Below are 12723 nucleotides of genomic sequence, written 5' to 3'. Positions count from 1 at the left end.
GAGCTACCATGTAGTTGCTGGGAATTGAACTCAGGACCTCTGGAAGAGCAGCCAATGCTCTTAACCACTGAGATATCTTTCTAGCCCTGACCTCACCCATTTCAACAATGAGTCACATGTCCTAATAATGTCACTCCCCATGGGCCAAGCATTCAAACATATGGGTATATGGGGGACACTCTTTTGTAAACAACCATACAACATGAAAAATATCATAGAATTATACTGAAATTATTGGGTAGTAAATTTAAATTCCACCATCATATAATGCTAGCTAACTATCAGGAAGTCCAGCCTCTGATCTATATCTTCTCCAAATTCTTACCACTTTACCTCCAGCATTTTCCCACCTTTCATCTGAATTATCTAACTTGCCAGTGGGCTATAAATGAATAAATGCACCTGGCAATTGCTATACCAGAATGCAATCTGTCCATCCTCTAGACACTAATAAGGAACAGAATTTTCTGAAATGAATGAAAACAGAAATTTTACTCTCCTCCAGCACTGGGAATGGAAGCCAGAGTGTTCTACACATTAGGTATACAGTTCTGTTACTGAGCTACATCCCAAGTCCAGCATCCCAGAAATTGAGTTTTGAGCCCAATAGACCAAGCCAATATCAACTTTAGTCGTAGCCATTGGGCTTTAGCTGCAGAAGGCCCCATGTCCAGTTAGCTGATTAGGCTACGGTGATTACTAGCTAAGCTATAATTAGTTGGCTGGTTGGATAACCAAGCTGTCACCATTTAAGTTGTTTTCTGTACCTTGCTTTTTGTTTTCCTAGAAATGTTGTCTGATTGTCATGTGGTGGGTTGGACTTCTTGGAAACTCCTTGGGTCTGGGAGATATCTGATTGGACTTTGGTTTGGTTTTGCTCAAATAGATTCTGTTAAATTTAATCTAAAGAATTAGTTTCCTTTGTAATGATAATGATAATTATAACCGAAGTTGTTGTTTTACCAGTTATCAGAAAACCAACAAACAAAAATAGTGGCAAGATATCTACTTCTCACCGAGCAGACTGGCATCATATAGCAAATGATGGTGGGAAGGTGTGGAAACTGATAACCCCCACCCTTTACTGTTTGGTATCTAGTAAAGTTGGAGAAGCACTGGTCTTTACTCTGTAATTCCAGTTCCTGGCTCACAGCCTAGTGGAACTCTTACAGCTCTACACATGAAGTCACGCTACAGACATTTCTTATAAGAATGCAAAGCTCCAACAGTTAAATGTCAAAATGTAGAGAAATGGATAAATGACGGCATTGCCATTCAATGGATCCCATATGGTTAAAATGAGTGAGCTTAGACAAATCATAGAAACACAAGAAGTCATGAAAGCTTACTGATGAATGAATAAAACAAGCTGCAGAGTGATCTGTAGTATATGGCAACCATAAACAATAAAACCCATACATATTGTGTAATGTAAACAGGTACTTAGGAGGAGTCTACAAGTAGACCCCTGGGAAAGGGGAGAGGGACTAGGACCAAGAACAAACATGAAGAGGACTCTACGTCCATCCAGGCTTTAATATATTTAAGAGAGAGATGTGGGAGCCAGATCTTGTCAAGTCATGGCTTCTAGGCAGGCTGTGGCAGAAGAATCACTTCAGCCCAGTAATTTGAGCCCTGCTTGGCCAAGACTCAAACTCAAAAATGAAACAAGGGGGTCAAGGATGGAGTTCAGTGATAGCATGATAGCATACTAACTTAGCATGCTCAAGGCCCTGGGGTTGATGCCCAGCTGTGACAAAACCAAAAAAAAACAAACAAAAAAACCAACAACAAAAAAACCAAAACAACAACAAAAAAAAAAAAAAAAAAAAAAAAAAAAAAAAAAAAAAATCCCAGCCAAACACACACACACACACACACCCCTCCCTCAATGTCAACAAAGATATTTTGGAATTGGTGTTGTGGGCCTGTAATTCTAGCACTTGGGAGATTAAGACAGGGGAATCTTGAGTTTGAGACCAGGTTGAGCTACAGAAAAAGTTCAAGGCCAGCTTACTTTATAAAGAGAGACTGTCTAAAAATAGTACATGAAGTGTGGATGGTAGGCATATGAGTGTTTGACAAACTATGCTTTGTATTTCTCAGTAGGTTTACAATTTAGTTAAAATTACTTTGCATGGAGTTTTGCAAATGCAAACCATAAACTATACTGTTATAAGCCTTCTGAAAAGCAGGGCATCCCCAATCATGAGCGCCTACCCCAGAAGAAATATTTATAGGGTTACTTTTACACAGCACATGCTTCCAGGCCACAAAAAAAGCAAGTTCATTCCTTAATGAAGAGGCTGGGAAACCAGGAAAAATAGTACTCTCTGCTGTGGAATGGTACAGGGAGAAGGTTCTGAGGGTTTGGAATAAAAGTAAATAACAGAGTTGGGTTAAAATAATAGTTTTATCTTTTTCAAAGTGAAAGTATTCCCAGTTCTTTGGCTCTGTAACTTCCAGTGGAAGGGTAGGTTTCCTGTTGTTCAGGTGACAGCTGGCCTGATGAATAATGAGTGGGCATTCAAGTGAAACCAGCTGAGGGATTCCAGGCTACTGCTTCTGCTCCTAAGTAAAAAGGAGTTCATTTGTAACATCTCCTCCAAGGGGTTATTGGTGCATCACAATTGGACTCCTGGCTATGCTCCCAGCATCGAAAGGAAATGATACACAGACAATTAAAGCTGCTATTTACCAATAGGTCAGTGGCCTCTGTGTTAATGATGGCTTACTGCTTTTTTCCCCTGGCTAGTCAAGTTGGAGGGAAAGGAGACATAGGAAGTAGAAATGATCATCATATTGTCTGCAGCAAGCTGGAAAAAAATCTACTTGGAGTTTGGAATGCAAAAGCACCGTTCTTTCTCATGATCCCATTCTCACTCCCCAAACCACTCCACCATTCTAGAACATAGGCTAATTTATTGTCCATTTGTTGACCTACCATAATGTGCCAGACACTGGGCTAGTTCTCAGCTTAGATCACGTAGGAGAGAGCTCAGCAGTCCTGACAATGAAATGACTGGTAGAGGCATCTAGAGGAAAACAGGCCCTTGGCTTACCAAAGTCCTTGAACTATCTTATTATGTTGGCTTGTAGTACGAAGTAGTCTTATCAAATGTAGAAAATGAAAAAGAAGAACTGAAGGAAGTTCTTCCTTCCCAGACTCTTAACCACTAATCTTGTCTTAGAATAGCAAAGTCAAGGGGCTGGAGAGATGGTTCAGTGGTTAAGAGCACTGGCTGCTCTTCCAGAGGTCCTGAGTTCAATTCCCAGCAACCACATGGCAGTTCACAATTGTCTGTAACTCCAGTTTCAGGAGATCTGGTGCACTATTCTGACCTCTGTGGGTACTAGGAATGTACATAGTGCAGGCATAAGTACATGCAGGCAAACACTCATACACATTTGAAAAAACAGTCATGGTAGAGAACCTCGTTAGGCTACCAATGACATTACTATGGTCACTGTATCTTAAAAAAATTTTGTACGACTGGCTGGGGCAGCAGTGTTCCAATTTTGTTCTTCCTCCTGTACATATGAGCACAGAAGCTTTTTTCAGGGAGGCTGAATGCACTGGTGATCTGCAGGAACCCCTTCCTTTCAGCTAGCTCAGGTTCTACACAAAGCCCTGGATCATGTGACATGTGATCAGTACTTGTAATGCTAACACAAGCTAGCAGCCAACATACCCCAACACAAGCTCGTGGTTGGTTATGTAATAAGGAAATGGCTCTGAGCAATTTGCAAATGCAGGGACCCAAACCAATGCATATTCAGAAAAACAAGCAGTTGTGCAGTAAAGTTGGAGGAGGACCTTCTTTTTTTTTGTTTGTTTGTTTGTTTTTTGTTTTTTCGAGACAGGGTTTCTCTGTGTAGCCCTGGCTGTCCTGGAACTCACTCTGTAGACCAGGCTGGCCTCAAACTCAGAAATCTGCCTGCCTCTGCCTCCCCAAGTGCTGGGATTAAAGGCGTGCGCCACCACCACCCTTCGAGGACCTTCTTTTTGATGCATTTGAAAGCCACCCATTGTATCAGCTATTCTTTGCTTGTGACAGAAACATAGCACCCAACACTCTAACCAGTAAACTCCTTTCATTGTCGATCCAATTAAGCAGACATTTTAGCTGTGTAGACACAACCCTGGACTAAGGAGCCAGAAGATCTGTTTTTAAGCTAGAGTTCTGTCATTGTAATTATGGACAATTTTTTTCATCCACTCCATTCACTGATTACACTGGATGTTTTGTTCCAATTCCTAGTCACCTCTTTTGCAATTTCGTGGCCAGGAGAGAGTACCAATGAATGGATATACTGATTAGCCATGACTATCATCTTTATGTAATCAACCTTTCTAAGTATACCTTGTCTTTCACTGGAATGTTTCTCTTCAGTTTTCAAAAAGAAAATAATCTGTCAGGAAAAAAAAAATCAGCAAGCCTAGTCTATGTAACTCTTTGCTCTTCTGTCACCAACCCATCCCAGATCCTTTCAGCTGCTGCATGGTGTGGCAGGCTTCTAGCTGCTGCTGCCACCCACAGTCTTTCTCCTCTCCCATCCTACCCTGTCACCACGAGACAATCACCCCACACCCTCCTTGAATTTTTTTAAATCCCAGCACTTCCCCCACCCTGCATAAATATTTCTCAGAACCATCCTCACATACCAAGTCTGACTTTCAAGAGCTCATTCTAACCTGCTTTTCCAGCCAGTTGTGCTGCATGCCTTTTCTTTTCTTTGCCTGTGCTGGCATTCTCTGCAAGGAGCCGCATCTTTGCCCGTTGGACTCCTACTTACTCTCCCAAGGCCAAACTCAGATATTTCCTTGTCCTCTGTGAAGCCTTCCCATCTTCTGATCCCTCACCTGCTGTCTATTTCCATAGCATTTGATTCACAGAAGTCACAGGCAACCGCGAACTTGGTGTGTGGATGGAGACATACTGGTCTTTTTTTTTTTTTTTTTTTTTTTTTAAACTAGTACGTTATAAACTGAGGTAGGGGACATACTTCTTTCATTCTTGTGCTTTCTCCAGCTTTCATGTCCATGGTGGTTACTTCTGAGTCCTAACTAATATCAAATAAATGCAGAAGGAAAGTTGGCATCATGTACTACAAACAGTATGAGGTTTGGAATCAGAAGGCCAAGTGGTAATACTGTCACTGATTTGAGGTGTCCCAGCATGAGCTCAGTTCTAGTCAGTAAATATGGACACAGTGCTTCCTGTCTTGTGTCCTATGACTGTTCTAGGCAGGACACAGAAGTTGTGAAAGCCAAATGGTGTAAATATATAAGATGGTTAAAAGAAAAGCCATGCCATTAGAATCAGGCTTTGAAAATGTGCTCCCTTCCCCTGCTCCTTTGTACACTTTCTATTTCATCCAAGGAAAGATTTCCCTACCACTTTGTGCAGAAGAGAGGGAAATAGGGAAAAATTGAATCATTAAAAATCAAGACTGCAGGACAGATGTTGCTTGGGGGGAGGGGGCGGACAGCAGAGGCCACAGGAGAGTGCTGACTGGGAACACTCTAAAGGTAAGGATGATTCCATTCATAGCATCAATTGCCAGGCAAGCCTTCCAGCTCTGGCCTTTCAACTAACCACTTGACTCTCTCCCAAGGCTGGACTGTGGTTACTACTGACCAGTTCTTAGGGCTGGGAGTATAGTGGTAAAGCACCTCACTAGCTTGCTCCAAGGCACTGGAAACAAAGTAAAAACAAAACAAAAAGTGTCTGGGCCAGCTTCTGCCTATAGGCTGCCTATCTAATTCAGTCTTTAGAGCTGGCACTGTGCCTACCAAATGAGGAACTTACAGACCACCGTCCCCAATAGAAAAACAGCCCTTCCTCCAGAGTTGCCATCTCACTGGCTTTCTTTTTTAGGCTTCCCTTCCAGCTTCCATGCAAATATCCTTGAGCTCTTTTTAAGGTCACTCACTTGCATCTGTCATTTGCATCTTTAGATCTTACCCTAGCAGTGGTTAATGTGGGAGAAGGTGAGAAGACACCACAGGATGACATCAGTGGGCAGCTGGGAGTGGGGGAACATTAGGCTGAGGAGACAGGTCCCTGCTGGGGAAAGGATGCTGCAGGCCCCATTGGATCCTAAAGCCAAGTTAGGCTGAGTTTGGAGTTAGGGATGGTGGACAGGAATCTTTTTGAGGCCACAGACGGTTCCCTCTTCCTGTACTAAGCATGTACTCCTTAGGATACTGGTCTCATTTTTTACACACCATCAAGAGCGTTCTCTCCTAAGCCAGAAAAGCAAACATTTTCGAGTTACTAGACATCGGGAATGGATAGACCTCATCTCCTTGGGAAGCCTTTTTGTTTCTTTACCCCCAGATATCATTTGGTAATTCTGCCTCCTCCCAGAAAGACTCAAGAGTTCACAAAACTGCAGTTGACAGGGCAACAATCTCAAGAGCATGTGAAAAACTGCTACTGTACTTTAGAGGCTACACATATGGCCTTGTAGTCCCAAGGCCAACCTCCACCCCCAGCTCTGCCATCCTAGTCCGACCTCCCGACCTCTCCCACCGGGCTCTTACTTTCGGTAGGCGGCTAGCTGCACCACGCTGCAGGGGAAGAGGCGCAGGCACGCCACGCCATTCCCTTTCCACAGGGCCCTTGGCCCCTCTGACAGCCACACGCGGCGTCCGGTGGCCCACAGCCCCTGGGAGTGGCTTTGTACCACGCCAACTTGGGCCAGTACAGTGGCGAGCTCCAGGGGCGCGGTGAGGCTGAGGCTGAACGCCCCCGCCAGCCCCGCACACAGGAGCCGCTGGCTGCCGGTTAGCCGGCCATCCCGCCTCCACGTAGCCATCCAGACCCAGCCCTGTGCCGGCCACCCCTTGGCTGGTGCCCTGGGCTCGCGGGGCAGTTTAGAGCAGTTCGGCCAAGCCCCGCCCGGCGTGGGGCGGACTTCTGAGATGAACTGGGGAAGTCAGGCTCACACCCAAGCAGCGCCTCAGGGCTAGGGTGGGATCAAAGGCGACTCTCACAGGTATCTGAGGCTTGCTCAGTCAGTGTGTTTGCAATGAATAGGCAAGACTAAGGAAGGCTTCCATTTTCTGTAGCGACTAGTCACTGTTCTTTCAAGGCCTAGCCAGCAACACGTATTTCTTAGGTAATTCCCGTAGGTACCTTGCTTCTATCTCCTCTCCACTCCGCTGACTATCTTCTCTTCCATCAACCTCTTTTATTTTAAATCCAGAGTGCAGAAAAGACAGACCTTGAGTAATGACCACAGCTGCTACCTAGCAGACACTTGCCAAACATTCACTGGTACATACAAACCAGCTCGTTTTCAGAGAGTGTGGTTAATGTTGGTATCAGGCTCCGAACCCAGTGACATCACATCTAGGCGACTCCCACATTGTTGCCAAGACAACCGCCATACATTCCCAGAGTCCACCTGGCTATCTCCCACTTTTACCTGAGAGGCTATGTCACCACCCATATAAATAAACAGGGCCCCTGACCTCTCTCCTTCCTCTTCTTCTTCTTGCCCCCACCTTTGCCCTATGTCCTGAATAAGCCTCAATTGGAACCCTTTGGTCTGGTGTGGTCTGTCCTGAGCTGCGCGTGGACAACATCATTGGCGACTCACAGCACCAATGATGTGTTTATAAAAAGATAAAGAGTATGTTCTGTGGGTGTGTGGGTGTATGGGGGAAGGGGATGTCTCAGCGGGCCCATGCCGAGGCATCTCTTTCTTCTGAGGGACCAGCCATACACCGGTATAGTATAGAATAGAGTTTATTCAGGGCCTGGGGAGGGGAGCCAGGAGGGCAGTAGAGGCAGAGAGAGAGAGAGAGTAGAGGAAGAGAGTAGAGAAGCGGAAGAGTAGAGGCCAGCCATGAGCACGTGGAAAGAGGGGGAAGTAAAGGGGGAAGGGGCAAGGGGACAGCAGGAACAACAGGCAAGAGAGGAGCAACAGAGATCAATCGAGATCAAGAGAGAGTGAGGAAGGCTGGGCAGTGGTGGCACACGCCTTTAATCCCAGCACTTGGGAGGCAGATTTCTGACTTCAAGGCCAGCCTGGTCTACAGAGTGAGTTTCAGGACAGCCAGGGCTACACAGAGAAACCCTGTCTCGAAAAACAAAACAAACAAAAGAAGAAGAAGAAGAAGAAGAAGAAGAAGAAGAAGAAGAAAGAGAGAGAGAGAGAGAGAGAGAGAGAGAGAGAGAGAGAGAGAAAGGAAGGGGCAAGCAGCCCCTTTTATAGTGGACCAGGCCTACCTGTATGTTGCCAGGTAACTGTGGGGGTGGAGTTTAGACAGAGTGCTAGCACTTAAGGCTTTAGAACCTTACCTGCCTTAAAATCCGTAGCTTTGCAGATGACCTGTCATAGGAGGGTAGGGAAGTTGTTGGCTCTCTTTGTGTCTCAGTTGCTTCACATGTACTATGAAGATGGTACTTTCAAGGAATTACTATGAAGATTAAATGAATAGTGACTGGAAGAAGTAATCAGTCTGTGTGTGTGTTGCTTCTGAGGGTATGCTTAGATGTTACCTTATAGAAGAGGAAACTAAGACACAGAGACGCTTGCTCAAGGCTGAGTGTTCACTACCACGCAGAATCAGGGTTTATATGTAGGTCAATTTTAGACCTACATCTACCAAGGGCCACACCCAAGGATTGCATAGTGGCAGTATATACATTCAGTGATTCTGTTAGGTAAGGAATAGGGCAATAAAGGCAAAAAGGTGCTAACTGTGGCTTGGCCAGAATCTAAGAAGAATTTTAAAATATCAACAACTTTTCAATTTTATTTCTGTTTTTTAAAAAGGGCTCAACAATAATAATTACAAGGAAAAGAACAGCTAGCAAACACACTGTTAGTCCAAGACATCCCAGGGTTGCATCTTATCTTCTATATTGATTATCATGTTGCTAATGGAACCTTTTCAAGTTAAGGACATTCATCCTATCTGGCACATACTAATTGTACGTTTTCATGGGATATAACATGATATCAGAACACGTGTCACAGGAATTTCAGGTTCTTGGTGGCTCATCATACTACTGAAAAAAAACTGAGGAGATGGCTCAGTAGGTGGAGTGCTTGATAGGCAAGCAAGAGGAACTCTAGCATCCATGTAAAAGCTGGCACAGTGGCCCATGTCCTTCTGAAATAGTGAACTCCAGGTTTGGTGAGAGAACTTGCCTCAGAAACTAAGCTGGTAATGTCAGAGGGATGGGGGAGAAGACAGGAAACAGAAAATGTCAGAATGAAACCAAATACTGTGCAGGTTAATTTTAGATTTGGAATAAATAAGTCAAAACAATCCATTGAAAAAGAATGGGGATAATGATCAAGGAAGACACTTGATATTGCTCTCTGGCCTCCATATGTACAGGCATGTGTGAGCTCCGGCCCCACCCATCCCCTCTTTGCACACATATGCACCAAAATAAGTGAAGGGTTTATTTTGTTTTGGCCAGAACTGAGCAGACAAAAATCCTGAACCCTCTCTGCTTTGCCCACGTTAGTGTCATGATTTATAAAAGGTAAAGCAACAGGCTAGAAATAATGCATATATAAATTTAACAGTGAGTACAACCTATTAGAAGCCAGAGATAAGTCTTTTCTCATGAGAGACCAGTTTATCCTCTGGTATCAGGGCTCCCATGAGTGGCTTAGCCTCACCCCAGCATGAATTTTCCCAGGGGAGATTCTAATCCTTAGGGCTCCTGTTACATAGATACAGTGTAGATCGAACGAATCAAGGTAATTAGCATACCCATCACTTTAAACATTTACAATAATTTATTGTAGATTTCAAAATAATCGAAAAGAGAATTTTTAAATGTTCCCAATGCAGAGACAAAGAAGCCATTTCTAAAACAGGAACCATCTTAAGTCTTGCAAGCTCTAGGCTAAGAAAGACGAGGTCTATTTTAACCTGGAAAGCATATTTTTTCTATGCAGATACACGGAACATTAAAGCAACTAGCAGCAAAGCACGTATTTGATGCCTTCTGCTTTTCTTGATAAGGTGCTGACTAGATGGGTTCTTATTTTCCGCAGCTAGCCTCGCACATCTGTTAAGCACTGGGCGTGGCAGGGTTTCCACTGGGAGCACTTATTTGCATTAGGGAAGCCTTGCTCTGCTCTCAGCAGCTGGGGAATATGCTTATTTGTCTTTTCCTGTGAGTTACTGTGTCTAGCAGTAAAAGAATTTCCTAACTGTGGAAACTGGCAGAATGTACTTTATAACTCTGCAGATCAGAAGATGTAGGATTGTAAAAAGGACATGAATCGGAATTTTGAACTGTGGTAAGGAAACCTTCAGGTACCAACTCTGCCCTAAGCAGTTTTGTTAGCACAACTGGGCCTTAAAGCTTTGTCAGGAAGCATCACCCTGGGACTGCAGCTGCTGATGCCTAGCCGGTTGTACAGAGGGTTGGCTCAATTGAGTCAACTAAAAAAACAAAACCATTTTCGTTTGGAGATGTGGAGTTGAGTCTTGTACACACTAGGCAAGTGCTCCACCATTGGGCTATGTCCCTAGTTCAGTTTGGTTTTGTTTCAAGGCAGCTTGTATAGGAATTTCAAATATACCTTCTTGGAACTATGTACTCAGCCTTTTTCTTTTGTTTTATGGTTCTTTTTGTCTTTAGCACAAATAAGATGTTCAAATGAGCCAGACATGGAACCAATTTAGGTCTAGCAATCTTTAGTCCAAGAAAGATATTTAGGTCTATCTTAACCTCAAATGCATATTTTGGTATGTTTTTTCTTCTGCAGTTAACATTGAACAATAAAATGACTAGCAGTAAAGTATGTATCTGATACCTTCTGTGTTTTCATGATAATGTGCTCATGAGATTTGCTCACATTTTCCTAAGCCCAAGTCTTGCTCATCTGTTAAGCACTGGGCATGTGATACTTGTCAATCTTTTTTTTTTTTTTTTTAAATCATGTTCTGGGCATGGAGCCCAGGGTCTCACACATGCTAAGCAAACACTCTTCTGGTGAGTATGTCGACTTGAAACATAAGTCAATCCCCAACATCTGGTGTTTGAATTGTGATGTGTAGATTCTAACTTTATTTGCCTTTTTGGGTACCCATTTAAAGAAGAGAAAAGAAAACTCTACAATGATCCTTGAGACTTCTAGACTCAGGGAGTGTATAGCATGCGAAAGTGAGGTATTGTGCTAAATGCACATACATAACAAAAAGGGAGGCAGTCAGTAAAAGCTGTAGGAGTAATATTGTGGCAGGAAGTAGATAGGCAGCCAGCTGACACCAGCCTTACTTGCTCCAACTGTCATCTTTCAGTTTCTCTTCTCAGTAAAGAAATCCTTCCTGAGAGGCTCTGCCAGAGCCTCAACAATACAGATTCGGATGCACACAGCCAACCATCAGACTGAGCATGGGACCCCAATGGAGGACTTAGGGGAAGGACTGAAGGAACTGAAGGAGTTTGCAACCCCATAGGAAGAACAACAATATCAACCAAGCAGACGCTCCCCCAGAGCCCCCAGGGACTAAACCACCAACCAAAGAGTACACATGGAGTGACCCATGGCTCCAGCTGCATATGTAGCAGAGGATGGCCTTGTCTGACATCAATGGGAGGGGAGGCCCTTGGTCCTGTGAAGGGTCGATGCCCCAGTGTAGGGGAATGCCAGGGTGGGGAGGTGGGAATGAGTGGGTGGGTGGCAGAGCACCCTCATAGAAGCAGGTGGAGGGGAGGATGGGGTAGGATATTTATGGAGGGGAAACCAGGAAGGGAGATAACATTTAAAATAAAAATAAATAAAATATCCAATAAAAAAAGAGAAATCCTTCCTCAGCATGTTCTCTTAGCTACCTAGTAGTCCTTAGATGATTGCCGATCTTGCTGATTGATTTGTGTTCCCCTACTTTCACTTTCATTCTTTAAAAAAAGATTTATGTATTTATTTATTTGATGTAAATGAGTGCTCTAGAGTGCTCTGTGTGCACACCTACATGCCAGAAGAGGGCATCAAATCCTATTACAATACAGATGGTTGTGAGCCACCATGTGCTTGCTGGGAATTGAACTCACATCTTCTGGAACCACTCTTAACCACTGAGCCATCTCACTAGTACCCTTTCCTTTCTTTCTTTACTTTTGTGGAATTTTATTTTATAAATTGCAAAAGTAGTATAGAGGTTTTGTACTAAGACAAATGACACTGAAATATAACAAGAAAACTAAAGTTCTCTGATGTGTGCTCTGAGGTAACCACAGCTAAGAGGTATGCGTGTGTGAGTACATAATACATACATACATACATACATACATACATACATACATGTTGGGAGCTGACTTTAAGCAGAAAGCGGCTAGAAAGCAGCTATCAACTTTGCGGCCATCTCAAACCATATACCCTGATGAGAGACTTGTTTTTCAATAGCCTACAACAGCTGAAGCACACTCTGATAAATATCTTGTTTATCCCACATAGCTTGTTTTGCTGTTTAGTGACCCCAGCTGCATGGTGCACGTGGTAAAATGTTTTCACCTGTGTTCTCCTGCTTGTGCTTATAAATACCCAGGATTTCCTTGTAAGGGTGTGGTATAGTAGTAATAGGTATAGTGGTGTGTGTGTGGTGGAGACAGTAAAGGAGACTTAACTACAGATCCTCTGGCTTGTCTCTATTCTTCGAGTCTCTCCCCCTTCTTCCCCCCACTATCTCTCTCTCTTGCTAGACCCCGACCGGTGGAACAGAGCGGGCCGTTA

The 12723-nt window shown here is 43.8% G+C and overlaps 2 protein-coding genes across 4 annotated transcripts in view; one reads left to right on the top strand and one right to left on the bottom strand.

The window, feature by feature from the left end:
• The window catches only part of Slc25a43 (solute carrier family 25 member 43), a 34088-nt gene extending 27205 nt beyond the window's left edge, over window positions 1-6883 (bottom strand). For both annotated transcript variants that reach the window (XM_034485465.2, XM_076918168.1), the window contains exon 1: window positions 6551-6883. In XM_034485465.2, the coding sequence (XP_034341356.1) occupies window positions 6551-6825 (275 nt within the window). In that variant the 5' untranslated portion in view covers window positions 6826-6883. The remainder of the gene's footprint in view (window positions 1-6550) is intronic.
• The window catches only part of LOC117694800 (A-kinase anchor protein 17B), a 175635-nt gene that overhangs the window by 42714 nt on the left and 120198 nt on the right, over window positions 1-12723 (top strand). The gene's annotated exons all lie outside the window — the stretch shown is intronic.

The sequence above is a fragment of the Arvicanthis niloticus genome, chromosome X (genome assembly GCF_011762505.2).
Source record: "Arvicanthis niloticus isolate mArvNil1 chromosome X, mArvNil1.pat.X, whole genome shotgun sequence".
Lineage (NCBI taxonomy): Eukaryota > Metazoa > Chordata > Mammalia > Rodentia > Muridae > Arvicanthis > Arvicanthis niloticus.
The sequence above is the reverse complement of the archived record's forward strand: the minus strand, read 5'-3'. Positions and strand labels throughout refer to the sequence as shown.